This window comes from Actinia tenebrosa, unplaced genomic scaffold (genome assembly GCF_029948245.1).
Source record: "Actinia tenebrosa isolate PJP-AT-01 unplaced genomic scaffold, QUT_ActTen_1.0 PGA_scaffold3__52_contigs__length_22856419, whole genome shotgun sequence".
In the NCBI taxonomy this organism is placed as follows: domain Eukaryota; kingdom Metazoa; phylum Cnidaria; class Anthozoa; order Actiniaria; family Actiniidae; genus Actinia; species Actinia tenebrosa.
In genome coordinates, this window is record NW_028292580.1 from 10,013,913 (window position 1) to 10,040,399 (window position 26,487).

The 26,487-nt window shown below is 40.9% G+C and overlaps 2 protein-coding genes and 1 pseudogene across 3 annotated transcripts in view; all 3 read left to right on the forward strand.

Annotated features, from left to right (window-relative positions):
* LOC116292516 (uncharacterized) overlaps nt 1-18,565 on the forward strand; it is a 35,835-nt gene extending 17,270 nt beyond the window's left edge. Inside the window, exons 3-7 of one of the 2 annotated variants that reach the window (XM_089035330.1) lie at nt 14,785-15,222; nt 15,553-15,684; nt 15,758-15,793; nt 17,276-17,342; nt 17,412-18,565. In XM_089035330.1, the coding sequence (XP_088891456.1) occupies nt 15,022-15,222; nt 15,553-15,684; nt 15,758-15,793; nt 17,276-17,342; nt 17,412-17,488 (513 nt within the window). In that variant the 5' untranslated portion in view covers nt 14,785-15,021 and the 3' untranslated portion in view covers nt 17,489-18,565. Of the gene's footprint in view, nt 1-14,696; nt 15,223-15,552; nt 15,685-15,757; nt 15,794-17,275; nt 17,343-17,411 lie in introns of those variants that run through there. The other variant, XM_089035331.1, reaches the window with a different exon arrangement.
* A 237-nt stretch (nt 18,566-18,802) lies between these two features.
* Nucleotides 18,803-23,924, forward strand: LOC148908488 (uncharacterized; annotated as a pseudogene).
* Nucleotides 23,925-24,026: 102 nt separating this feature from the next.
* LOC148908489 (uncharacterized) lies at nt 24,027-24,797 on the forward strand. Its single transcript, XM_089035892.1, has one exon. It carries the CDS (start codon nt 24,027-24,029, stop codon nt 24,795-24,797), a length of 771 nt encoding a protein of 256 aa, XP_088892018.1.
* The last annotated feature ends 1,690 nt before the right edge of the window (nt 24,798-26,487 follow it).

Consider the following 26,487-nt stretch of genomic DNA (forward strand, 5'->3'; position numbering starts at 1 on the left):
TGTTAAACTTCTACGTGATTCACATGAAGAAAGCGAATCTATTCCTGAATAAACCCGTATACACGGGGTTACAGTGTTAGACCTATCAAAGCTGCTCATGTATGAGTTTTACTACGACAAGCTAAAACCGAAATACGGTGATAAGTGCCGCCTCTTATACACCGACACCGATTCCTTGATACTAGAGGTTGCAGACGGAAGACATTTACGAAGATTGTGTTCCCGACATCGATGAATACGACACCAGCGATTACCCACGCGACCACTTCCTTTACTCCCCTAAAACAAGAAAGTAATCGGGAAAATGAAGGATGAGATGAAAGGAAAACCCATCGTGGAATACGTGGGCCTGAAACCCAAGATGTACAGCGTGCTAAAGCTGGACGGTGTAGAAAAGAAAGCTAAAGGCGTAAAAAAATACGTGGTTAAGAAGGACATTACGCACGAGTCCTACTTAAAGGTCTTGCGTACGCGCAAGGAACAGCGACATAAAATGAACAGCCTGCGCAGCTACGGACATCAAATACACAACGTTACACAGGAGAAGGTGTCACTGTCTGCATTTGACGGTAAGAGGTGGATGTGTGATGATGGTATCCATACGATAGCATTCGGACATCACACGATAAGCAGTTCTTCTTTGACGAACCCACGCGTGGGACCATCATGAAGATAATACAAGGTGGGCTGACCCTTCTTAGCTAGCGCACTTCGGATCTGGTAAGTTTCCAAAGACCAATTAGGATCCGTAGCTCTTTTGGATCCTCCTTCTAATTCACCCGGCTCATAGAGATATCGAACCGTGACATTACCTAATTTCTTTTCATGGGGGAAGACCGCCCTCGAACTTCTGATGAAGGACTTGTGTTCCACGTGTTTCTTTTCTATGGCATCCCTGGGTTTCATTCCCGTAGCCCTGGCCGCCTCGTTGTTCGAAGCTGCGACGACCTGGGGGAGCCTCTGAGTCCATTCCCTATTGCGTTTGGAGGGATCTTCCAGCTCTTTCCAATACTGGTATCCAAAGAGACGATTGGCCAGGGTCTTATTGAATCTTTCGACAATGCTTTGACCCCTGTGGTACTCTGCTTTAGCTCTTCTAATCTTAGTGTCGTGGTCTTTCAGGGTCTTGGTAACCACGCCCATAAACTCCGTCCCCGCATCCACTTGCAGCAGCTTAGGCCATTTCAAGACGCGCTTATAAACCCTACCTAGGGCTTCTGCGACTTCCCCAGAATCCTTGCTGGTTATAGGTTCGGCGTCCTTGTATCTGCTTGCGATATCGACTACGGTCAAAGCGTACCTATAGGTCTTCTTTCTCACCTTATCGTGCGGCAAGAAAAGCAAATCCGCCTGATGAACTTCATTGGGGGTATTTACGGTGAAGCTGGGCCTGGGAATGTACTTAGGCACGGGAAGATAAACCTGCCAGAGGGTTTGTTTTTTCAACCAGTTCTTAGCCGTTTCGTCTGATACCCTGGCCGCGGTCGCGAGTTTCTTGATAGCTGACGCTCCTCTCCAATAGCCTTCCGGCCCATAGTAAATCCTTTTAAGTTTGTCCTCTACGCGGCCCATTATATGAATTCCAAAACAAGATTGATCTTACGTCCGTTAAAATCCACCGTCTTTCCGTCCACTTTAATGGTGATGTTTATGCTTTCTACCAAATTAGACAAGTCATAGCTCAAAGAAATGGGAGTGTATTCTACTGGGTCAAATGGATTACCTTGGGGCAGAAACTTGGACATAAGAGAAGACTTTTCTCCATTGTTGTAACTATGAACCAAGTCGCAATAGACTTCGTAAGAGGATGCGACTTTCCATTTTACGTCATATGTACTGCCGCTATTTATCGTGGTACTAGTAAGGCCCAGGAGTTCTACCAATGAACTGTCCTTTAAATTAGCGCTTCCACTATTTTTCTTGAATTTCATTTCATGGGGTAATCCTGTGGTAAGAGTATATCCATGCTTTGCTAGCTCCTTAGCCAGTGTTATAGGGGTGTAATGGGAATCTGGTATTTTTGGTTTGGTGCCGGAAGTTCCGATGACAAAGCCATTAATTAAATTATACCAAGAATTGTACAAAGAGCAACTAACCAGCCGAACCCTTTCCGCGCGGATGGGAGGATTCAGATAAGTAGTAAAGTTATTCTTGTCGCTTTCCAAAAAGACGATCATTATATTAGATACGCCAAGGCCACGCCTCCCGCCAGCCCTGCGACTCCTACAAAGACCAATTCATTGTCTTTTTGTTTCTTAGAAGGCTGGTAGTAATTCTTGAACTGAGGCTTTTTCATTCTAAAGTCGGGGTGTGCTTGCGCATAAAGTTTGAAGGCGTAGTCTGTGTTTTCGAAGTTCTTGTCTGCCTGCATTTTGTCTTGGTAGTTCTTATCCAACCAATCCCTGTAAGCTTGTCTTTTTTCATTCCAAGCTGCAACGTCCCTTTGATATTTCTCCAGCGCTAAGTCGTGTCTCTTTCTTTCGGCGGCACCGCTTTTGTCGCCTCTAACTAATCTATCCAAATATTGACCACCATAATTAGCCCCTGTAAATGCTAAAGCTGCAATGACTCCACCTGCGACTAAGCTAACCATTATACATTAGGTAGGTACTTTTCCTTCCGTAGGTAATCCTTTACCATGATAGCCCCGCCAACGGCAGCGGTCATCTTAGCAAAATTAGCGAAGCTCTTGCTTGGGTCTTCAGTAAAGTCTTCTTTGAGCACTTTCTTACCTACCCAACCAATACCCGCAACGATGGAAGTAATGATAGCTGCCTCTTCAACAGTTTTCAATAACGCGGTTGACATTATATTACAAAGCGAGAAGGAAAATCTAGGTCGCCACGGTACGTGGTGATAAATCTACTCCATTTCAGGGATCTTACTTTTTCTAACCTCCACAGGTGCGCGATACGTTGGTGGTTCTACCTTTTTCGTTGCCCGCCATTGTAAGTAGAGGCTGCCTGCTGCTATAGCGACTCCTAACGCGCCAATGACGTATCCCGGATTAATAAAGGATTCCTCTTCTTTTTCCTCCACCTTTTCTTCTTTTTTGGCTTTGTTCTTTTTATTCATCTCCGCGAGCGTCTTTCCGGCAGCGACTCTGCCCGGAGATTTAGCCTTGGTAATCTTGGTATCTTCTACGGGAGCCTTTTCTGGTTGTTCTTCGGTGTCACTCATCTTATATTAAGGGACTTGAAGGACTTGACAAGTAACTTGATGACGACTTGACAATGACTTGGCAATGACTTGACAACGACTTGACTAAGTACTTGAGGTGACTTGACAACGACTTGACTAAGTACTTGAGGTGACCTGACAACGACTTGACTAAGTACTTGAGGTGACTTGATCAGGTACCTCAGCAAGTGCTGCCTGGAAGACCTTTTCGACTTCTCTGTCCTTCTTGAAGTCCTTCCAAGATGTTCCAAAGGAACCTAGTACCTCCTTCAAGTCGACGTGCTGAGCTACGTGAAGTGCCGCAGAGGCGACTGCCATTAACTTACCGCACTTCAAAGACAACCACCCACAGGTTATCTTAAGTTCTTGGGCTATGACATAGTCGTCGCTAATGTCCTTCCGCAGTTGCTCCCCGGCGGCTATGGGCAGCGCAAGTCCAAGCAATTTAGTTGCAAGTCGGATAGCGGAGTCTGCTACGGCGTCCGTGGTCTTACTTGCAAGGGCGGCCTCATACCTCTTATGGAACTTCTTGACTTCATCTTCTGACAACTTATTAACCTGCTCATGGGTAAGTTCCTTGCCTATCATTTCTTTACACTTCCCCGAAGACACAAGGATGTTAAGTTGTTCCTTGAGGTTACTTTCATCTAACTGCGTGGGGACTTCATCTAAGAGCTGCTCAATCTCCATATACATTAGCGTCATAAGGAAACCTCAAAGAGAAAATCATTTTGGAATGTTGGTGCGTCTTTAAATGCCGCATGTATTCATGCAACTGTTCCTTGGATATCTCACCGCCGTAGTCGCTTAAGATGGTTTCCAGGTCAGACTTACTTGGAGTATAAAATACGACCAGGGAGCCTATGTTTTCCCTGAAGGGTTTAGAGACACTGGTAAGCTGCTGCGAGAGCAACCAAACGCTGATATTGTCATGTCTGCCGCTAAAGGCGAGCTTCACTAATTCGGAGGTGCGCTTTTTTACGTCGTCCCCACAGGCAATGTCATCCAGTATGAGTAAAGTCTGTGTATCTTTAGGGAATTGCTTGTGCCAGAACTTCAAATGGCTGGATAACTCGTTAGGATCTAAGATATCTACGAAGAAGTCGTCATCTTTCACTCCTATGCCTTCCCAGGTGCGGTTATTCACGTAGGTGGGGCATAATAGCACTATGTAGTCAAAGCGGTATCTAAAGGATCCTAATAGCTGCTCCACGATGAACTGGGTCTTTCCGCAGCCGGTGGGTCCTACTATCAGAGCGTTACAAGGCATGTGATCTGGGTTCATATATAGATGGAACCAGTGGAAGCAGTAAGAAGGATTACCGCCGACGCAAAGGATAAAAGAGACACCATAGAAATGCAAAGGGAAGAGATAGACCGGTTAAAAGAGCGCGTACAGGAATTGTACGATGAAATGTGTGGTCTGAAGCGTGCAGAACGGTTTGGCGCGCTTTTGACAATGGCGGGCTGGGCTAAGGAGTCCATTAAGGACTTCATTCGATATCCCCCATAGATATATGGACTGCATTACGTGCGAACTACCTGCTGACTGCATCATCGTTACCCCTCCGACGCCTCGTAAGAAACACAGCTGCTGTCACTGTAATAAGGTATTCTCTGAAGAAGACTTCGTTGGACATTGGTGTCCCGCGGATACTAAAGCACAAAGGACTTTAGACGACGTTCGAGAAGAGTAAGAGGTCGCAAAGAAGATCTTACTAAGCCCCAGCAAGAGGAATTAGCATAGGTCTTTCTTTTTTTATTGTTATTTTGTTAAATGCTGCAAAGAGGTCTCAAGTAAGGGTCTATCTTTTATTGTTATTTTGTTAAATCATCACGATCGAAGAATGGTTAACATGATTATCTTTTTGCTGGTTTCAACAATGAGAAAGAATGATACCTCATCTTTTAATGGGGGCTTAACAAAATAACAATAAAAGATAGATCCTTACTTGAGACCTCTTTGCAGCATTTAACAAAATAACAATAAAAAATAAGGTGTATATAATGGAGTGCATGCGATGTAATAAATCTTTCAGCAGTAAGCAGCGACTGCAATACCATCTTTCCAAGAAAGTCTGTCAGAAGACCGTAAGTACCCTTTGCGGTGACTGCGGTAAGGAACTGTCCACTGTACAGGCCCTACGATATCACCGCGAGAACAGAGTCTGCCTCAAAGACCGTTGTCTCCGTTGCGATGAACCTCACTTCGAGGAGAACTGGCATAAATACCGCTGTCGTCGTTACCACCTCGAAGATGTCGTCTGTGAAACCCACGGAGACTTAGCCGAACGTTGTTGTCCCCACGAAACCTCCCGGGCGCTCACGCGGCGTAAGAAGGAAATAGACCAGACCTTCGTATGCTTTGACGACGTTGAGGGCGTGAGATGGGAATACAGGGAACACTGGGACGGCATTTGCAACCGATGTGGCTGTATACGTAGCGGTCAACATATTTGGTGTTGCCTGTACGACGGACCCAAGCCCTTAGACCATTACCTTGCTGTAAGAAAAGCATGGAAAAATGAATAATATATGATGTTACCTTACATCGCAGCGTTCGCAGGAGGAGCCTTAATTTACCATACTAATTACATGACAGAAAAAATGAGGTCCGACATAGCAGACCAATACTTAACCGCCCATGAGGATGACTAATCACATAATGGATTAGCGTCGGTGCGGCGTTCGATGTCAAACTTCCATCGACCATTCACTTTACCATAACTTCTTACCTGTGTGTATTCCTCACCTTGAAGGACATACCGCACGCAGTCAGGTGCCCATAAAGTGCACTCTTCATTGTCATGCATCAAGATTAACCTCAATCGGTTGATATCTTCAAACATGACATAATTTTTTATTTTGTAAGTTTGACCAACGGTCAGATTACGCCAGTGTGTCTGTTCAATGATCATTATACCTATGAAATATTCTTTGGTGAGTCCTTAACGCCTCCTGCGTCTTAAAAGCCTTAACACACCAAGGACAAGGTACACGAATACCTTCTGCGTAATAGTCGATCTCCCTGCATATAAGGTCGTAATCGTTGCACACCATGGTTAGGTAACCATTTGCCTCGTATTGTGCGAGTAACGCCTCTTGTTTAGGTGATAATACGCCGTTACCCTTAGGTGTCTTCAACTCCAGGCATAACCCATTATACTTTTTATGTGCATTAAGGACTAAGATGTCGGGTTGCCCCGCCTGATACCCTTTCTGCCAACATACTATCCTTTTGCTAGCTGAGTCCTGTAGTTCTCCAAGACCTGGTGCGAGCAGTAGGATAGGGTGGAATCGACGTATGTAGTTTACGACCTTCTTATGCAGGTCAAATTCATTTTCTATTTTGAATACCAACTTGTTAGGACTGTCAAAGCGCCGCTCTATTTCATATTTACCTGTTTTCCTGAGGGTAGGGAGAACTTCCTCTAAGACCCAATCCTGGAATGTCTCTGCCGTTGGCATCTTAGAGCTAAATATCAACTGATACAACCCAGATTCAGTTACGTACAGGGAATTAGGCTGTGAATGAGAGGGGAGGCGATTCACCTCCACTCTAAGTTCGCTAAGCTTTACCTTGTATTTATCGCAAACATGCGCCTTAATTGCATCTTTTGGACGCTCGTAACCCAACGCAGCCGCCACTTCCTTTGCTTTGAAATAAAGTTTATCGCCTTGCACTATGCATTGCAGTTTCATTGTTTTCAAATACGCGAAGCATTATATACGTAAGGGATATTTCATTCTTTTTTTTTTTTTTTTTGGATGAGGGAGCGCAGCGCATCAATACGCAACGCTCTTTAGCTGATTCATTTCTACGCTCAGTTGCGCGTCTGAGACTACGAAGATATACGCGTTGATCTTAGTAGTGTCGCTGGCATGTTTGGTGCGCTTGATCTCCAACGTAATACCGTCCTGGGTATTTACCAGCCGCAATCCCTGACCATGTAGGTCTTCGTCGTTTGTCGTGCGCATGTCGATCCACAGCGCGTACTTATCCTTAAAGAATTCCTTTGGACTAATTTGATCGCCAAACTTACGCGCGACTTCCCGGTACATGTCCTCAGGCTTTATCCCTTGTGAGTAAACCTTATTAGGTACTCCGTTAATGCTAACGCCTACGTTAGTGATGTTAGGATTAAAGAATGCCTCAGAGTCACGCAATCCTGCCGTGTATGTCTTTGCGAACAGCAACATTATCCCTGTAAGGCTGCGTCTGGGTAGGTTAATGCTTTGGTTGATGACCTCTTCGACGTTGTTCGTGAAGCTAAAGGTCTTGTACATCACGACGTGATCGTAAAGGAAAGCCTTCCCAGCGCTGTATTCCATGCCAGCGCTACGAGCCAGCTCTTCGCTGTGTACCGTCTCGTACTGCAGCTCCAAGTTCTTGATGAAATAAGGATCCACAGCTGATGAACTTACATCTTTTCCTTGCAGGACGTTCGTAGTATCTGCTAGGGTCACTTCGAACTGCAGTTCGCTTAGCTGCCTTGGGTAGTATGCACCGTGGTTCGTGATAATTTCGAAATCTAATGGAACGACATAATTAGTACCATAAGCAGTCTTTATTTCGTCTTCTCCTGAGGCGCCAGAGGTTGCGCTTCTTACTTTGCGTATGGCTGCGCTTGCTATTCCCTGCTCTATCCTTTGCGCGCGGTCAAATGCAGTCAACCATAAGTCTTTGTACGTGGTATACAAATCATACCTGTTTAAGTCCAGCAAGGATTCCCCGGCGAACTTTACGCGTATTTTGGAAACAAGGTTTCTACCTGCATTATTGACGACGTAACGCGCGTCTGCGGTATCTGGCTGTATTGCTAGGTTAAACCTTAGCGCCAGGGTGCCAGGAACCAACACTAGGTTATCCGTTAGGCGGGGTACGCCTACGTACAGCGTTTCCCCTGGCTTTGCGCTAGAAGGTGTGAATGTAACCCGGTGAAAGGTGCGTTCTGCTTTCAGTCCGCCAACCTGCTTAGGTAATACGTTGGGGTTTAACTTTGAGCTTATCATATATAATGGAAGTAGAAGGTGATTTTGATCCCCTTACCGAAGAAGGTCAAGTCGACATTAACGACGAAGAATACGACGCATGGACTAAAGGCGCGGAAACCGACCCCCTAATCTACGACATGGCTCTAGAAAACAAGTATGGTAATAGATGGAAAAGCTTCAAGGCCGCCTTGAATCGCATGTGGCAATCAAAAAACCACGGCAGCCCCGTCCCTGAGTACTTGGAGCTTCAAAACATAGAGCAGCCTGAGGCAGCCGCGCGGGAAACTGTAGAGTGGGCAACGCAAGAGCTAACGCAGCGCTATTCCCACTTCGAGGCCGACGACGTAAGGCTCACAGAACGCGGAAACAAAGTCCTCATAAGCGTCCAAGACTTGAGATTTCCTGACAAAGACCGCTGGACGAAACCGCAACCCCTTTTCGACGACAATGGTGAAGTTAGGGGTGACGTGGCAAGATTAAAAGGCTTTCAACTAGCTACCCGAAGCGCGTTAGAAAGGTTGGCAGCCTTGAATGAAAAGGTTGCGTTAGAAAAACGCGTCGAGGAACTGCAAGAAACGTTGGAAGAAAGGGAGGCAGATTACATGAGGCAAAACCGACTACTTCTCGATGCTCAAAAGAGAGAAGTTGATGACAAAACCCAAAGAATAATAGAAATTAGAGGACAAAGAGACAATGCCCTACGCGATAGAGACCAAGCCCAAAGGGCTTTCGACCTCACCTTACAGGAGTTAGACCTGACAAAAGAGGAAGCTAAAAACTTGCATATCACCATATCCGGCTCTTTGGAGGAACGGCGGCAGTTGGTTGCCGAAATCAACACTAAAGAGGAGCAAATCCGGCAAAGAGATCAGGCTATCGAAGACCTGGAGGGGCAAATAGAGCGGCAGCAAGAAGTAATCGAGGACCAAACTCGTACCGAGGAAGAAAGGGAAGCAGCTCAAAAGGAAGTGGAGGCCCTTGAAATACGCCTTGCGGAATTGCGGGCTCAAAAGGAAAACCTGGAAAAAGAGCTGGGGCTTACCACCAAGGAAAAGGTAAAAAGAGCCCTTTTGAAGTATGGCGTTCCGCTGGCGTTTGCGGTCGCTATTAGCACCGTAGTAGGAGTTATCCTATCCGCGCTTAAGGCTACAGGCGCGGGCGTAAAGAAATTAGGCAATGGACTAACGGACTTAGGAAAAAAGATGGCAGCCGGTCTTCCTGGGCTGCTGGGTTCGGTTGTTTCCTTGGCACTTAGGGCCGGCGGAGAACTGCTAAAGTTTGTGGGTAACAACATTTGGATCTTGGTCGTCGCTATTGGGGTGGTATTCTTGAAGAAGATGAAGGGCTAATCTTATCCTTGTGTATTACTGGGGGCTTATCGTCGTCGGGTACCCGAGGTGTTCTCGACTTGGGATAAGTAAAGATAGTATTCGCGCCGCCTTGATAATGTGGAACTAGCGGCAGCACGCTCATGGTGCTAATGGGCTTATGATTCCAAATAGCATCCGGCGTAGGTTCGGTTGCCTTACCCGCAGCATTCATTCGGGCAATGCTGGGCTTGGCGCTGGAGGCAGTGGCATCGCTGGGGCGAATCTGAAGCTTCGCATATTGACAATTGGCTATCATGTGAAAAGTTAATGGTACTAGGTCTTCGAAGCTATATAGGTTAATCTCAGATGAAAAATGGGTTGGGTGCCTATTATTATTTTTCGTCCTGTAAGGCAACAATGGGGTGTTGGTCTCGTCAACAATCCTAAATCCAATATTACATGAATACCGCTCCGACATACTAATAGTGCATACGATTAATCCTAGCCCCCCAACATCCACCCACAGTCCGGTGTCGTACCACTCGTCGCCCGTGTAGTCCTTTTCCTCTAGGTAATGAAGACACCAGTCCTCTTTCGTGTGTGGGTTCATATATTTAAAGACTAAGCACCGTAAGAGTGCTAATGGTCGCGTGGTTAAAAGGCTTATCTCTTTGATCCTCTATGCTATTCACGCAAACGCGCCCAGTATCGTCTACACGCATTTGCAGCTTTACCTTCCCATGGCAATCAGCAACCATGTGTAAAGTCCAAGTCGTAAGATTCTCAGCACTGCCGGGGTACGGCTCTACGGAGAAATGCACAGGCTCCCTGTTGTTCGTCTTCACGCGCATAGGCTGCAGTACGCCATTCTCATCCAGGAACCTAAAGCCGACGTTGGCATGGCTCTCTGTGCCAATGCAAATAGTACAAAGGATTAACTTCTTTCCCGAGTAGTTCAAATTCACGGACATGCCCTCAACGTCGACCCAAGATGCCTGGGTGTATTTTTTCTCGCCTGTGTAAGTCGTATAAACACAATCTACTCCAGCTACGTAGGGGTTATTCATCGCCATATATAATAGCTCAGACCAATGCTTGCAGCTGCTAAGCCGGCCTTTAGTAAGTTATGGTCATATTCCTCAGGTATCGCAGGCAGGACCTTCTTCGATGGTTTCTTAACTACGGGTAGCTTCGTTTCGTGTGACTTTTTTGGCTTCTCTACGAAGTGAGGAATGTTCCTAAGAGTGTCAGAGTTCACGTCATTCGCCCCAAACTTCATATCCTTAGTAGCTCGCTGCAGTTTATTGTTGTATCCTACTACAGAACCAGTATTTATAGATAAATTACTAGGCATTAACCAACAACCCGGGGCTACTGCATAGTCCAACCTCGCCTTAGAATTTTGTATGGCTAGTTGGTAACGCTGTACGCCCTTGCTAATGTCACCCTCCAAGATTGAACTTTCGAATAGAATCAAAGCTTCGGCTCGCGTCTCTTCTGCGGCGCCGGTATTCCCCACTATACTCGATCGGGTGTTTACCTGAGCTCCAAGGATGGAATACACGTAAGCTTCTATGCTGCGGTTCAAACGGGCAAGGCCGGCTTTGGTTAGTCCTTTACCTTCTGGGGGTATGAAATTAAGATATTGCTTTGTTTGCTCGTCGTTGGTAATTTTGATAATCAGTGGATTAGCCCCTGCATACTTACCGCCCTCGTCTTTGAACAAAGGTCCGTCTCTAACTTCCTTAGTGGTCTTAGCGTTTGGTTCAAAGAAGGTGCTACTGTCGTGAGTTTCTTTGTGATACCCAGTGTTCCATCGTAGATTCAACGCATGAACTTCCTTATCACTTAGCTCGTGTCCACCAATCCCCCAATAAGCCCAAATATGCCCCAGACCATTGTTAGCGCCGGCAGTGCATCGGAAATCCTTCCCTACAACGTCAAACTCCTTACAAAGTCTGTCATAAGCCGGCACGCTGTATTTATTATCTCTTGGATAAAACGTGGCATCTCCCGGCAGCGCAATAACGCCCATCTCATGCAGTATTCTTCTAACCGTGAAGTGAAAATGAAACATAAATATTGAATTCTTCATCAAGCTTGCGCTTACACCACAGCCGCTAGTGGCACACCAAACTGCAAAGTTTAGTTGCTGCGGCCAATAACGCATGTTAGGACCGCTTAACCATTCATGAGATTCCTTAGCGGTGGTATGAACAATGGGCACGTTTTTGAAGATATCTCGCACCTTTAACAGAAAGGAATGATCGTTAGAGACCCGCATGTTCAACATTAGGTCCAAACTTGGGTGTTCATCAAATGAAACTGCGGGTATCGGATAAGTACTGGTACCAAGCAATAATTCCTTTGACCAACCTTGCGTTACCGTGGGATGCTGCACAGATACCGTAGGCGTGGGTTTTGGTTTAACGTAACCAGGATTCTTCAACTGATTGTCTATCTGATTAACCAGCGTAGGTTTCAAATCCTCATTACTGTACATTCTTTCGCCGTTATAGTAAATCCCATCGGGTCTTCTTTCGAACTTACTAGGGTCTGCATGCGGAAACATCTTCCTAAAGGCCCTCCAGTTCCAGTAATCCCGGTTGTCGTGATGCGGCTGCTCCTGTATATCATTCCCAAAAGCGTCGTACATTAGTATATATAATGGATGTTATACCTTCAGCACCTAAGTTGTACCCAGATGTTCCCTATACTACACCTAACGAACTAAACGCCGAAAACTTTCGTCTGAATAAAGCGAACTTAATCCTGGCTTACTTGGAAGGGCAAACAAAACACTATGAAAAAGTCCGAAAAAAGTACGTCAGAGCCCGGAGTACGCTACATAAGATTGCGATAACTTCAGGATCCATATCTGTTGTGTTAACGGGCTCCGGCGTTGCTACTTCGCTTACTGGACCGGGAATAATCGTTGGAGTTCCTTTGGCCGGCGTTGGGGCAACCTGTGGTATCATTTCGGCTTTTGCTACGGGTATTATGAAACAGTTGTCAAGCAAAATATCCAAGCATGACACGACAATAGCTCTGTCAAGGGCTAAAGTAAATACTATCACTGACCTTGTCTCAAAGGCTTTGCGTGACAGAAAGATAGACGACGTAGAATTCTCGCTCATCTTAGCTGAAGAGGAAAAGTACGAGAAACTAAAGTCGGACATAAGGAATAAAAAAACAGTCGTAAAAGATCTTTCCGAGGAATCTCGCAAAAAGATCTACCAGGAGGCAAAAGAAGAGCTTCAAAGAAAGCTTGCTCAGTAAACATCTGCTTTGAAAAGAGCAAAACAGGATTCTATTTACATATTGAACGCCGGCTGTCTGGGTCATATGCGTAATCAAATGTCTGAAGCTATCATTGACGTCGGCACATTCCTGAGCGCCTTAACAACCAGCGATTTTAAAAGTGAATATCGAGTCTACTTTCAAACTTGCTGGTTGTTAAGGCGAAGGGGCATGATCGGAATGTTGTCTATTGTTTTACACGTGAACAACTCATTGTTCTTCCTAGGCACGCCACTTCCGCCACGTGAAAGTAAAAAACCCACGGTCAAAGCTGTTATCATTATTATGTCGATCGCCTTGGAATCCATCCTAACAGGGGGTGGTTGGGGTCTATTTCATGGAATATTTCGTAGATTACGTCAGGGTAATAAGGAATATTCTTATCCAGCCGACAAAACATCCACTCGGCTTTTGTCATATCAGAAACCTCGGGAATAGACTTACCGGTAATTTCAGACAAAAGATAGGGAATAGCTTTGTAATATTTCCCTAGCTTTAATTTTTTCAACGTTTTCCGTAGACTTTGTGGGGTTGGCTCTTCTAAATGGTCTATGATTTTCTTCTTTACTTCGTTGTCTAAATATATCGGTCGATAACCTTGGATATGACTCATCCAGTCCCTGAAGTATTTTATTCTCTTATATGGCGTTTTCTTACGACCTCCATTAGCATAATACTGCTCTTTGGTAGCATTTGGTACGGCATTACGAATATTCTTACCACACTCGTAACACTGTGCTGACGTGTCATCTTCTATTTGCATTTTCTTACCACAACAAATATACTTATTTGGCTTAGTAGGTACAAACTTGGGTTTCAAGCACTTTACACAGAAATCATAAACAAACTCTTTACAATCTTCGCACTCCATATATAGACTAACATATTTGCGCTGTTGCCCCCAACCACACTTGGAGTGGGTTGTTTCCGTAGGTGGATTTTTGACACGGGTCTTGCCCGTGTTGAGATTGCGCTGGAACCCCCATTCCCTATACTACTTTAGTATAATATAATTAAAAGAAACATTAGTCAGATGTTGTTTATAATTAATATTTTTGGGATAAGATAGAGTTCCCTGTGTCGAGAACTCAGTTGAATGTGTCTATGCAAAGGAGACTTGAAGCCTTTCAAGCAAGAAGGACAAATTGGTAAGTAGTAAACAATTTTTATATATGGCAGCCATACTGTAGGTTGTCAAAAGCTGTTATTATAGTTGCATGCAGATGAGCCATTATGCATTGTATCAACCCTATAGCCTCATTTGAACGATCCTTAAAACAAAAGATTTTCTCATTGTGGGATTAGCTGTAATATCAGCTATTACGTTCATGTACATTTGTGTACAAATAATATACGATCTCTTAATAATGTATGCAGATAATAAAATTTAATGTTGATATATATACAATTATATGACATGACTTATAAACGAAATATTTAAAACCTTAAAATTTGGCAGCATTGTGAAAGCACACTTGCACAGAAGATTTATAACATGATAAATATCTTTGTGGTTGCTAATGATTCTTTTAAACAATAAATTGGTTGATAATTCACTTGCAACAGTCAAAAAACATTGGTAAAAAATAAGGAAAGGTTGGACTCATATGACATGGATGAAAAAAAAAAAAAACAAGAAAAAAAAGCATGCACCTTTGACATCTCTCAAGATCATCAGAGATATACTTGGGAAACTATTATAAAATACTGTGGAACACTATTCAAAGAATATTACTAAAGTAATGAGGAGTTTTGATTTTATTTTTCTAAATTTAGGATAATTTCGGAGGAGCGTGAAAGGCTCAAAGCAGAACAAGATCAGGGGGTGGAAATGAGTCTACAGATGGACCAAGTATGTTTTCTCGCAATATTCATTCCTTAAACTGGCAGAAGCCCAGGCTGTGAGTACAAAATACCTGCTATAGTGAGCCACTGTGCGGTCCTTACATTATGAAGCATGTTTTAATTAATTGAGCATTGCTTTCTACTCTCTTTACAGGCAGCAGGTCCTGTTGCTAGCAACGCAGAAGCCCAGGCTGTGAGTATAAAATACCTGCTATTGTGAGTCACTGTGCGGTCAATACATTATTCTTGGTTTGCAATCATTCTCAAGAGAACAAAATAACAATAGGCACTTATATGATATAACAAAGAAATAATTGAAAATTCTTTCGTCAAGTCCATGTAACATGGCGGCTATTGCAAACGATCAATATGATATATAGTTGCCTACTGTATGCATTTAAATTTTTATTTAAATATGCAAATGTACCACATGCATTTGATCATTTTACATATAGGTGTGATTCATCTCTTACAGTTACGACAAGCAAAAAGAAATAGGGTGGGCCAAGAAACAACGGATGGGGTCTTCGTGAAGGCAAAGTGTGGTGGCAAAACATTCACAAGATGTTTTAATATAGGCTCATGTTATCAAGTATGCTTTAAAGTTAAAATATACTGTTGTGATATATAACCAAAACATTTTTGCAACTTTTAAGTGTGTATGTATGCCTTTTCTCTGTTATTTTTGCTTCCAGTGATATATGTAATATAGACAACCATTAACTGCCAACAATTTGGTAGAAGTTTCGGTCTTCAGCTATTTACAACTATTTACGATACTTCGTAACTGGATGTAATCATAAAATTTATAAATATATATTGTTATCAATTCTTTAGTTGATATGTTGGATAACAAGTTTATTTCAATATACATAGTCTCATTATTATTATTATTTTTAAAAATTATTTTTTGTTTTTGTAGGGAGTATATGACTGGATTGGTAGCAGAGAGGACCTGCCTCTACACTTTATCCTCCTCAGGACCCCAAACCCGTGCCCCATCAAGAGAGATGAGAAAATCTCCCAGAGTGAAACAGTTGTTGTTTCTGAGGTGGTAAGTGATGCAGAAGATCACACCTATTTGAAAATAATTGAATAATTAAAATATGTCTCTTATTTGTTTTCAGACTCAAGAACAAGAGTTCGGAAAAATGCATACAACTGTAAGTACTTTCGTACTTACTGAACAATGGCATTGATAATATTACTGTCTTATTTTCTTGATAAAAGAGGTTTACAAAAACGAAGGACCGGTGGAGGTATCGGCTGGACCTGACCTTTTGTATGTAACAAGCAATGTACTGTACCCAACCCCTTAGCATTGGGTTGTCGTATGCAAAAACGAAGGACCGGTGGAGTTATCGGCTGGACCTGACCTTTTGTATGTAACAAGCAATGTACTGTACCGATCCCCTTAGCATTGGGTTGTCGTATGCAAAAACGAAGGACCGGTGGAGGTATCGGCTGGACCTGATCTTTTGTATGTAACAAGCAATGTACTGTACCCAACCCCTTAGCATTGGGTTGTCGTATGCAAAAACGAAGGACCGGTGGAGGTATCGGCTGGACCTGATCTTTTGTATGTAACAAGCAATGTACTGTACCGATCCCCTTAGCATTGGGTTGTCGTATGCAAAAACGAAGGACCGGTGGAGTTATCGGCTGGACCTGACCTTTTGTATGTAACAAGCAATGTACTGTACCGATCCCCTTAGCATTGGGTTGTCGTATGCAAAAACGAAGGACCGGTGGAGTTATCGGCTGGACCTGACCTTTTGTATGTAACAAGCAATGTACTGTACCCAACCCCTTAGCATTGGGTTGTCGTATGCAAAAACGAAGGACCGGTGGAGTTATCGGCTGGACCTGACCTTTTGTATGTAACAAGCAATGTACTGTACCAATCCCCTTAGCATTGGGTTGTCGTATGCAAAAACGAAGGACCGGTGGAGGTATCGGCTGGACCTGATCTTTTGTATGTAACAAGCAATGTACTGTACCCAACCCCTTAGCATTGGGTTGTCGTATGCAAAAACGAAGGACCGGTGGAGTTATCGGCTGGACCTGACCTTTTGTATGTAACAAGCAATGTACTGTACCCAACCCCTTAGCATTGGGTTGTCGTATGCAAAAACGAAGGACCGGTGGAGGTATCAGCTGGACCTGACCTTTTGTATGTAACAACCAATGTACTGTACCGATCCCCTTAGCATTGGGTTGTCGTATGCAAAAACGAAGGACCGGTGGAGTTATCGGCTGGACCTGACCTTTTGTATGTAACAAGCAATGTTTTGTACCTTATGTAACAAGCAATGTACTATAACTCCCCTATTTTACTTTTACTATTATTATTACTGTTATTATTATTATAACTTTTATTATTATTATTGCTGTTGTTATTATTATTATAACTTTTATTATTATTATTACTGTTATTATTATTATAACTTTTACTATTATTATTACTGTTATTATTTTTACTGTTATTAATATTACTGTTATTATTGTTGTTGTTGTTCTTCTTCTTATTATTATCAAATTTAACTTTATTATTAATAATGTTGTTCTTTTTATTGTTTAAAAAGAACAATATTATTAAGTTATCCAATGTCATTACTTCAGACATTGATATTTGTTTTTTGCAGGTGTCACTTCGGGGAGATTTCGTCTATACCAATGACAATGAATCGACAATCAACGAAGGCGGTTCTGGTGAGTGGCAAAAAATAGGTAATTGCTTTGATTTTATATAATTACTAATCCAACATTTTGTTGGTGCAGCAGGGGAAGAAAACAAAAAATACCGAAAAAGAGGGAGAACAAGCAAGGAGAAGAAAAACAAAAAGAAGAAGTTGTAATCTCCCCAAGATAAAGAGTGCAAATAATATAACTAGGGAGTAGTACCAGAGTGTCAAACCACGCTATGTTTGCACTTAAGGCCCCAAGGCCCAGTACACACGTATTCTTAGTTTGCAATAGACGTCACAGCCGCCATGTTGGAAGAATTTGACAAAAGATTTTTCATTGAATTCTTTTGTTATATGTTCCAACATGGCGGACATCCCTTTTGTTGTTGTGCTCTCTTGGGATTGATTGCAAACCAAGAATCCGGTTATTTTTGAATCTTCCGTCCTCGAGTATCCTGTGGATGCGGTAGTTAAATCCGCAACTTTTTCAAAAGGGTCTCAGAGGATTTGTTCATATTTCATTTTTGTGCTATTTCCAGGTTATAATATTTGCACTCTTAAGGTGGTAAATAGGACATTTGCACTATTGCATCATGATCCTCTACTACCAGAATCCCTTGCCTTGTTATAATTTGAACATGAAAGAAAATTCGTGAAGCACTCTGGTAGTAGTGGTCAAAGGACGTCCTATTACCCATCTTTCTTTTTTACAAACATTAATTAATAGGCCTGGATTCAATAGACTGTTTTAGATTTGTTGTTTGTTGTGCCCATTTCAGACCCTATGATGCTACTTTATTTCAATAAAATTTCATGTGGTCTGGAATGGACAATTCGAATGCGAAGCTAAAATATTCCTGTTTGTACTCTAGCTATGTATGCAATAGTAAATATATAAGTAGTGTGAGAAACCACTCTCAAGTTATTGTTCAGAAATATGTGAGGGCGCTGGCCTTGGTAAAATCGAGAAACATGTAATCTAATAATCACAGAATGTTTAAAAGGATAAATCGCTGTCTCCATAGATTATTCACTAAATGCAAAATGCAGTATTTTTAGTATATTTCTCGTAATTACAAACTGCTGTCGTATTGAATTTTCTTCTTGCTTTTAATCAAATAAACTGGGATATGGTCGGAGCAATACAATTGTTAGTTGATATTTATTTTGTTACCATTTATTTCAGCACCTATTCTTGCTTTTATAAGTAATGCTATACAAAAGTTGTAAGAAAATGAAAAATAAAATAATTGATCTCAGGACACACATGTGTATTCAAATTAAAATTCATTATTTAATACGTGACCCTTAGTTTAAGGGTTAAGGTCAGGACTAGGGCCAGGTCACGTAACCGGGAAAAATAAGCCTTCATTAGACACAATTGACAAAACTGAACTAAGTGATGAAAAATAGTTCTGAAAGTAATGTTTTTCTTCATTCCTGACCCCTTTTTTTGGCCAAAAATTCCTGATTGCATGTGTTATCATGGTTATCAAGACCATGCATTCATTCAGGGGCGAAGAGCAAGACGTTATTAATCCTTATGGGGTTTGGCTAGGGGCTTTTTCACTAGGGCTTTCTGAAAAAAATATCAGACGGCACCCCACAGTCCACAATACACCCCCTACCCACTCCGATACCATTGAAGGCTTATTTAAGTCTAATTTATGTTAAGAAAGGGTGTAAAGACTATATATATTTTACACTAAGATAGGATGCCACAAGTTGGAAAACTCCGAAGATCAGGCGAAAAGATTACACACGATATGCTTCCGAACTATTGTCGACTGACATAAACCTTTCCGATTTTCGTCCGATTATATTACGAGCGTAGTCCGAACCCATCATTCTTTGCGGCTCGAAATAATTCTGGACTCGAAATATCCAAAACTAATTCGGAAAGCAAATTCGGAAAGCACATTCGGAAAGCTTTGGAAACCGGAATTTTTTTACGGATGGCGCTCCATACTCCAGCTTCAACTTCAGAGTCTTGGGAGTGAAGGTTTAATTAATTAATTTTTGGCGATAAAAACACTTTTTTGCTGAGGATTTCCGCAAGCAGGAAGGGATCATTACGAAATCCTCGTATTTTGTTTTCATTGAGGAGATGGTTTCGAGGAGATATAACAATCCTGTTGCCAAACAACAGTTTTCTTCGCTTCTAAAGCTTTTGACTTATTCGCAATACTTCTTTTACTAATCTTACATTTGATCTTACATTTAACTTCTCTTACTTTATTTGCTATGAGATTAAAATTTCCTTGAAGGTACAACATATGTTTTGGTGAAATACATGTATTTTATTTGGATACCAACAGACTTCAGTATTTGATAAGTGAACACACTTAGTATCTTAAAGTGCATATCAGGGTTGGCTGGTTTTATCTCTAAAATTGACTTGAAGTATATGAGATAAGTACATAAGTATTATAGAAAAGTAACGAATATAGAAAAATATAATTGCCATTATGATAATAAAAAAATTGTAATTTATAAATCTAGACTTGAAATTATATTGAAATACTTGTATGATGATAGTGTGATACTAAGAGCATGCACTTGATACTCTAAAGTATCCTGTAACCACAACGTATAAATATATAAATGTAAATGGCTTATTATGATACTTTAAAATGTAATATAAAATGTAATATTAAAACGTAAAGAATATATATGATTATTTGTAAAGTACAATGAAACAGTACTATTAATTTAAGAAATATTGAAATGGAACAATGCAATAAAGTATTCAAAGTTGAAATGGATTAACATTAATTATAACAAATTATTATTGTTGATTACTAATTAATTAAAGGTCACAGATTTACTGCTCATCGATTATTGGTCGATTACCAATATTGATTAATTGGCATCGATTGATATTGATTTTTCTCAATTATCACTCTTATCAATTAACATAACAAGCCGCAAGTCCAATGTAAGGACACCATTTGACTTTGAAAGTCGCGTTCTTAAAATACTTTTGGGTGATTAACAACGCGAAAGGGGTGATATTTTTTGTTTATTTCTCGAGGATTCGTTGACAGGATTAAGTTTACCTCTCATCGCTTGGTAATCCAATGCCGTTTCAGAAAAAACAAATGAAGCTCTTGACTTCAATATTAATATGATCAAACATTAGATGAATGTACAATTGTCAGAATTATACAATACATACACCGTATCCTTATAGTACTAAGCGAGCGACAACCGCCAGTCTAACTTAATTATCTTCCACGTGCAATCTCAAAAACATTTATTTTTGTCCCTACTAAACTTGCAATGTTATTTGTTACTACGATTTATAATTGATAGATAACGGTAATAGATAGCGGCATGTTAAAAACAAATTAGTGGGGTCTTTACATTGTGAACTATTCAGATGGACTGAGCTACTTTGACTTACTGTTTATTGTTATTGAACTATTTACCTGTATTTGCGCTTCGTTTCTTCGGTGTCTGGTCTTGGGAAACAAGTGGCGTGTGTGGATCCACCCACAACGTTATTCTTCTAAATGTGGCCTTATCGTACGCCTTAGTAAGTGTTTTTTCATCGATTATATCGAATTTTCGGTTTCCTCGCCCTTCGACAAATTATCCAAACTTGAAATTGATGTCGCTCCTGGGATGCAGCATTTGTGAATGTTCCTTTAACAAAAAGGACTTTACTTCTTTGTGCCGATTAAAACGAGGAAAGGTTTCTATTACAAAATGTGAAAACATTTGGTCTTAACATTCTTGTCAAACACACGAAAGTGAACGCAGTAGGTAGCCATGTTAAACATACACAGATTTGAATATAGCGCGCGTGTGACGTGGTTATACTTCACGCTACCCATATTGCAACCGATATAGTAGGTTTTCGATGGTAGGCAAAGTTTTTGCAAATCGCAGTATGTATGTATATATATATATGTGTATATATATTGCACCCGATAAAGTTATATACTATATACTTGGTTGGATCAGAATTTCTGCATATCGCTGAATATATACAGGCCTGTAGATCGCTTCACCAGTATAACTGAATGTCCTGCTCTCTGGAATTGCAAGATGGCATTCCTTTCGGTAATCAAAACAGCTAGTTTACATTTAGGTATATTAACTTTCATTATTAAATGTTAATTGACTGTATGTACTATGTTTATTTTGGACTAGTTTGTTTGGAAAGAACTCTACCAGACTAAATCAGCAGGAGGTCGTGATATAGCAACATTGTATCATTTAAGACAACACTTTGGCCTTGTTAATGTTCCCCCAAAAGTGAAGAACAACTACACATCTTGTGAAGCACTCATGCTCTCAACAACAAAAGCATACCTGTGTTCAGCCTTTATGACATGGAGTGATATGCCAAACTTGGAAGCTACCCCCTCTTGGGCTGCCCCAATTCTGTCTAAGAAATTATCAGCAGCAGAATAATGGAATATGATAAAGGGACATGTTGGACAGTTTGTTGACAACTATGTTATGGTAGAATTTGACATTGAACAGAAATGGAGAGAGGAACAGGAAAAGAAAGAAAAAGAAAAACAGCAGCAGAACCAACAAGTACAAGTGCAGACTGAACAGACATTTGTACCAGGTAGTTTATTTTAATTATTTACACCCATAACTTATAAAACTATTCCCCTTCCCTTCATAAACCTTAGTTCAAAATTTCATAATCCATTGCATCTAAATCACCCACCCAGTCAAGCCCCATTTTGAAATATAAGACCCTAGATAATAAGATTATTCATGCTCACTCTTAAGAATAAACTGATGGTGCAATATCATTGTCTAATAATATTCTAACTTTTTCCTAAATGTTATTTTATATCTCTTTAATAGGTCATCCTGTGCTTCTATTAAACATCAGAGAGCAGAAATATCAAGTGATTGCAGTTGGAATCATTAAAGCGATAACTGGAACACAAATACCAGATGACAAAATGGGTGTTTACATTTTTTCTGTAGAAGAATGTGCCTCTAGCTATCTACAAACTGGACAGGTTATTCTTTGGCCCAAATGCTTACTAATGAAACCTCATCAACTACGAAGAATGATATCCCAGAAGAGAAAGAAGAAATGAAACCAGGTATAATATGTGTCTAAAGATGTTGGTTGACACCTGCATGGTCAACATAAGCTGATCATAGTCCAAGAAAATAACTTTTGCTTGCATTTTTCTCACCAGAAAGCAAAGTTGATTGCCTTATGAACTATGGCTGTCAGATACTCCAGTTAGGCTTGATGCTCATGCAGCTAAAAGATACCGAAAAAGAAGACGATGGATATCGGAGTCTGGTTAACTGGAAAATGCTGATGTTATATTTCAGATGTGTCTCAAGAAGCATGAAATATGGTTATGAAGCCATGATATTTCTAACTTGTGTAAAATGCTTGTATACAGAGAAAGAAGCTCATACGGTGCTACATAGCCAGTTCGTAAATTCAAATGGGGGACCTGGGAAAAACTGTGCTAATGATCTTAAGATGGAACACATTGTTAAACAAAGCAAGACCATACTGAAAAGAATGTATGTCAATAAGACATACAAGGCAGTGGAAAGATCCTCCAGGGCAGCTTATGGAGTTAGATAATAAGCCAATTTGATACTGAAACAGACATTAATCCAGTATCAAGCAGCCACACACATGCATGCACTACTGATGATGTTAAAGAACTGGTTGACATATATGGAAAGCCATGACTGTCTTCGTTGGTTATTTTTTCAGTTAGATGGTGCATATGTACTGATGTAAGGTATAACTTCATAAGTTTCGGTGCCTACCGTAGTATACGCGGTTTTCAATTCAACATATTCAGCGCCTACGTAGTTTTGTTCGGTACCTATCTAATCGTGTTTGACTCTTCGTTCCTTATGTTTGCTACCTATCTTACTGTATTCGGTTTTTTTGCCTTCATATTCTGCTAATTTCGCATCATATCTAGCGCTTATCTTATCTTAATATTCGGTATTCGTCTCCATATATTTGGTGCCACTATCTTGATTGTTGGTACCAGCTTCATACTATTCGGTCGAAAGTTAGCATTATATTATGTGAGCCAGTATTTTTGGTCAGCTGTATTCCCTTAAAAATTCGTTACCAGGCTCAGTTGATTCTTACCGCACGATAAAGCCTAGGGAGAGAATTTCGAGAGCCATCAGTATTTTCGGTCATCGGACTGTCTCAAAAATTACTACTTTGTGAACTAGTTAATATGGAAGGAATTCTTTCAGCGAGCTTATTCGCCTTGGAGTTACCACCATCGGAGACCGCATTCGGCTACATGATCTTTGTAAAGAACATGAGGCATCAGGATATCCCAGTACAAGTGGTTTGTCATCAAGGACTGCCCGAGAAGAACGATTACCTCTGTTTAACCCTCGTAATATTAATACTAGGCGCAGATTAGGGAGATCGACTGATGGAGATGGCAGAGATAACAAGAGGAAGAAGACAAGTACCTCAAAGAGTTGGACCGTCCAGTTTGTTTGCTTGGCGGACAGATTTGCCATTAAAACCCCTACTTCCGTAGAGAAACAGATCCTATACAAAGCAGGTTTGGGTTTGAAAAAAAGATTACGCTGCATGTTGAAGACAATGAAAGTGAAGTGATCCATAAAATCACATCAGACGTGAAAGATCAGACCACTGGAGAGCCTTTGGGTTTCTCCGCCTTGCGTTTCTGTGGAGGTTTTGAACTCTGATAAACTGCAAATGCTCAGCAAAAGCTTTGAGAGCAAATCTAGGGGAGGACAGGGGAAGATTTATCTCGTTCCAATCCAGACGTCTCTCTCTACCAAGCCACTTGTGGAAGAAAGTCCTGAGTCTACTTTAATGGAAAAATGCTCGAGATGTAATAAAGAGTTTCCAGTTAGAGTACTTAGGAAGCACCTGTGGGAGTGTACAGACGATATTGGATCTGATGATGATCAAGTTCTTGAGAAACCTACATTTGAGAGAAGTTCTCACAGTACTTCCACCACCAATATTGTGGACTTAACTGCTGTCAGTGAGACCACCCCAGCTCCTCAAGCTCCAACAACACTAACAGTTCCTTCATCTACCTCTTCCACTGTGGTTCATCAACCAAATACACAGATTTCTCCAGATGATAGAACAACTTCCTCAACTGCTGTCTCTGCAGTCTCCTCAGGTCCCTCTGGTAACCTTTTAAATGAGACTGTGGATGAGGTTGCACTTAAAGTGCATAAGTACTGCATTGATAATGATGTGCATAACCCAGCAGAAATCCTTAGGTGCTTGCAAAAATTCATGGCTACTTGTAGAGAACTAGAAGTGCAAAGTGCTCAAGAGGTACAGGAGGGTGAAACTAACTTCATCAAGGTAGATCGCCAAAACATTCTGGAAACTGCTCTAGATGAAATAAGCACCCTGACAGACTACAGAAAGACAGAAAGGCACACGATTGTGTATGATCACTTTCTTGCACATATGTATAAAATAGAATGTATAAAACTTGATTGATGTTTAAAACAAATACACAACAATCAAAAAAATATTTCCTGAAAACATTGATAAACGCTTCTTTGAGCAGACGTAAATATTCCAATAATCAGGGAAATGTCAATAATAGATTTGCGTACATATTATCTTTAAATTTATAATTTTTCCAGAAAAAATTTTTGAGCTTTCTACAAATTAACAACAAAGTGGCAATATATCGATATGATTATTAGTTTTTACTTGTGGTTACGAAATCACCCGGTTTAGTATCTCAATTTACTTTATAGCATCTAAATTTTATCTTCTTTCTACCACTTTGCTTGTTTTACTGAAAAACTTGTACTTACTACAATGTCAACAAAGAGAAAACCTGTATGGGATAATTACAAGGATCGTGTTGCTAAGTAGCGAACACAGAAAGAGAAAGGAGCTGGAAACCCGGATTTGAAAGTGCCAAAAATAATATCGAAACGGCCCTTTAATGTTAGTACCGTTTCCTCAAGATCAACACCTGACATTTGAGAGCATCAAAACGGCCTGTAAAACGCATTTTCACACAGAGCTAGAATGCGATGTACTTGCTGGGGAACGAGGTCCGTCATACACTGCTTTATGTCAAATAAAAGACTGGAAAGTTTTGCACGTGCGCTTTGTAGAAAGTTCAAGTCTCTCCAAAGGCTGAAAAGTGATATTGCGCGTTTTCGTTGTACGATTTGGTTGCTCGTCTTTCCCATAACTTGTAAAAAATTATGTAGCATTTCACTCATAAAGTACAAGAATGAATATCTTACTATATCAGTGGTTTGAGTTTTACAACTAAAACGATGACTATATTTACTTCTTTAGGCAACATTTCAATCGTTTATCCGATCCTTTATTGCTATTCTTTGCGTAAAATCCAAATCAGCCATAAGCAAAATATGAGTTTTTGTTTTTATATTTCTGTTGTCACTGCCGGCTTATAAGTAGTATATAAAATGCATTTCGAAAATTTGAACTTACCTTGCTTCTTACTGTTGTGACTCGACATGGCATGGAGGAACTGACGTTCTATCACGCTCTTCATGTGCACAATGCACATGTCATTAGTGATGCATTTCTTATTATCAGTTAGTGAGATGATTGGTACTTTGTACACATGCATTTAAAAAATTTCTTCTTCTCTGCCTGCTTTGGTTACATTTATGAATGTGGCTTTTCCCGTTAGCCCCAAACTGTCGGCTTTCTGTTGGTGAATGAGGCTTAATTGCGCAACAGAGTCAAACATAATGTTCCCTCGCTGGTAGAAGCCGTTTTTCAGATATTTCCTGATATAATGGGCAATAACACATTGTCGCAATCGCTAATCGAGGCGACGTTTTCACTCACGGAGCTTGTGTACAAAGCTGATTATGATACTGATTGCACTGTGAACCGTTGGTCGTTTCTGTGCATTGGCGTCTCCTGGAGAAGTTCTGCGATTTGTGATCTCATCCTGCCTGCTTAATAGTACGAAGGATAAGAACTAAAATTGTTCAAATTTTTGAAGAAAGTATCACATTTTCTCTTTTGACTTCTTTTTACAAATAAAATAAAAGAATTACTCCAACAAAATATATTTTGATTTTTGAGAAGCAAGACCTTTATTTTTCCATATGTAAACCTTATAAAAAACACATGGAGCCTAAAAGTTTAAAAAACCAAGTCGCAATTAAAAAGAAATAAAAAATGA

Bases quoted from the DNA above. Each gene is read 5' to 3' on its own strand.
- LOC148908489 (XM_089035892.1), top strand. From the start codon at position 24,027: ATGCTCAGCAAAAGCTTTGAGAGCAAATCTAGGGGAGGACAGGGGAAG.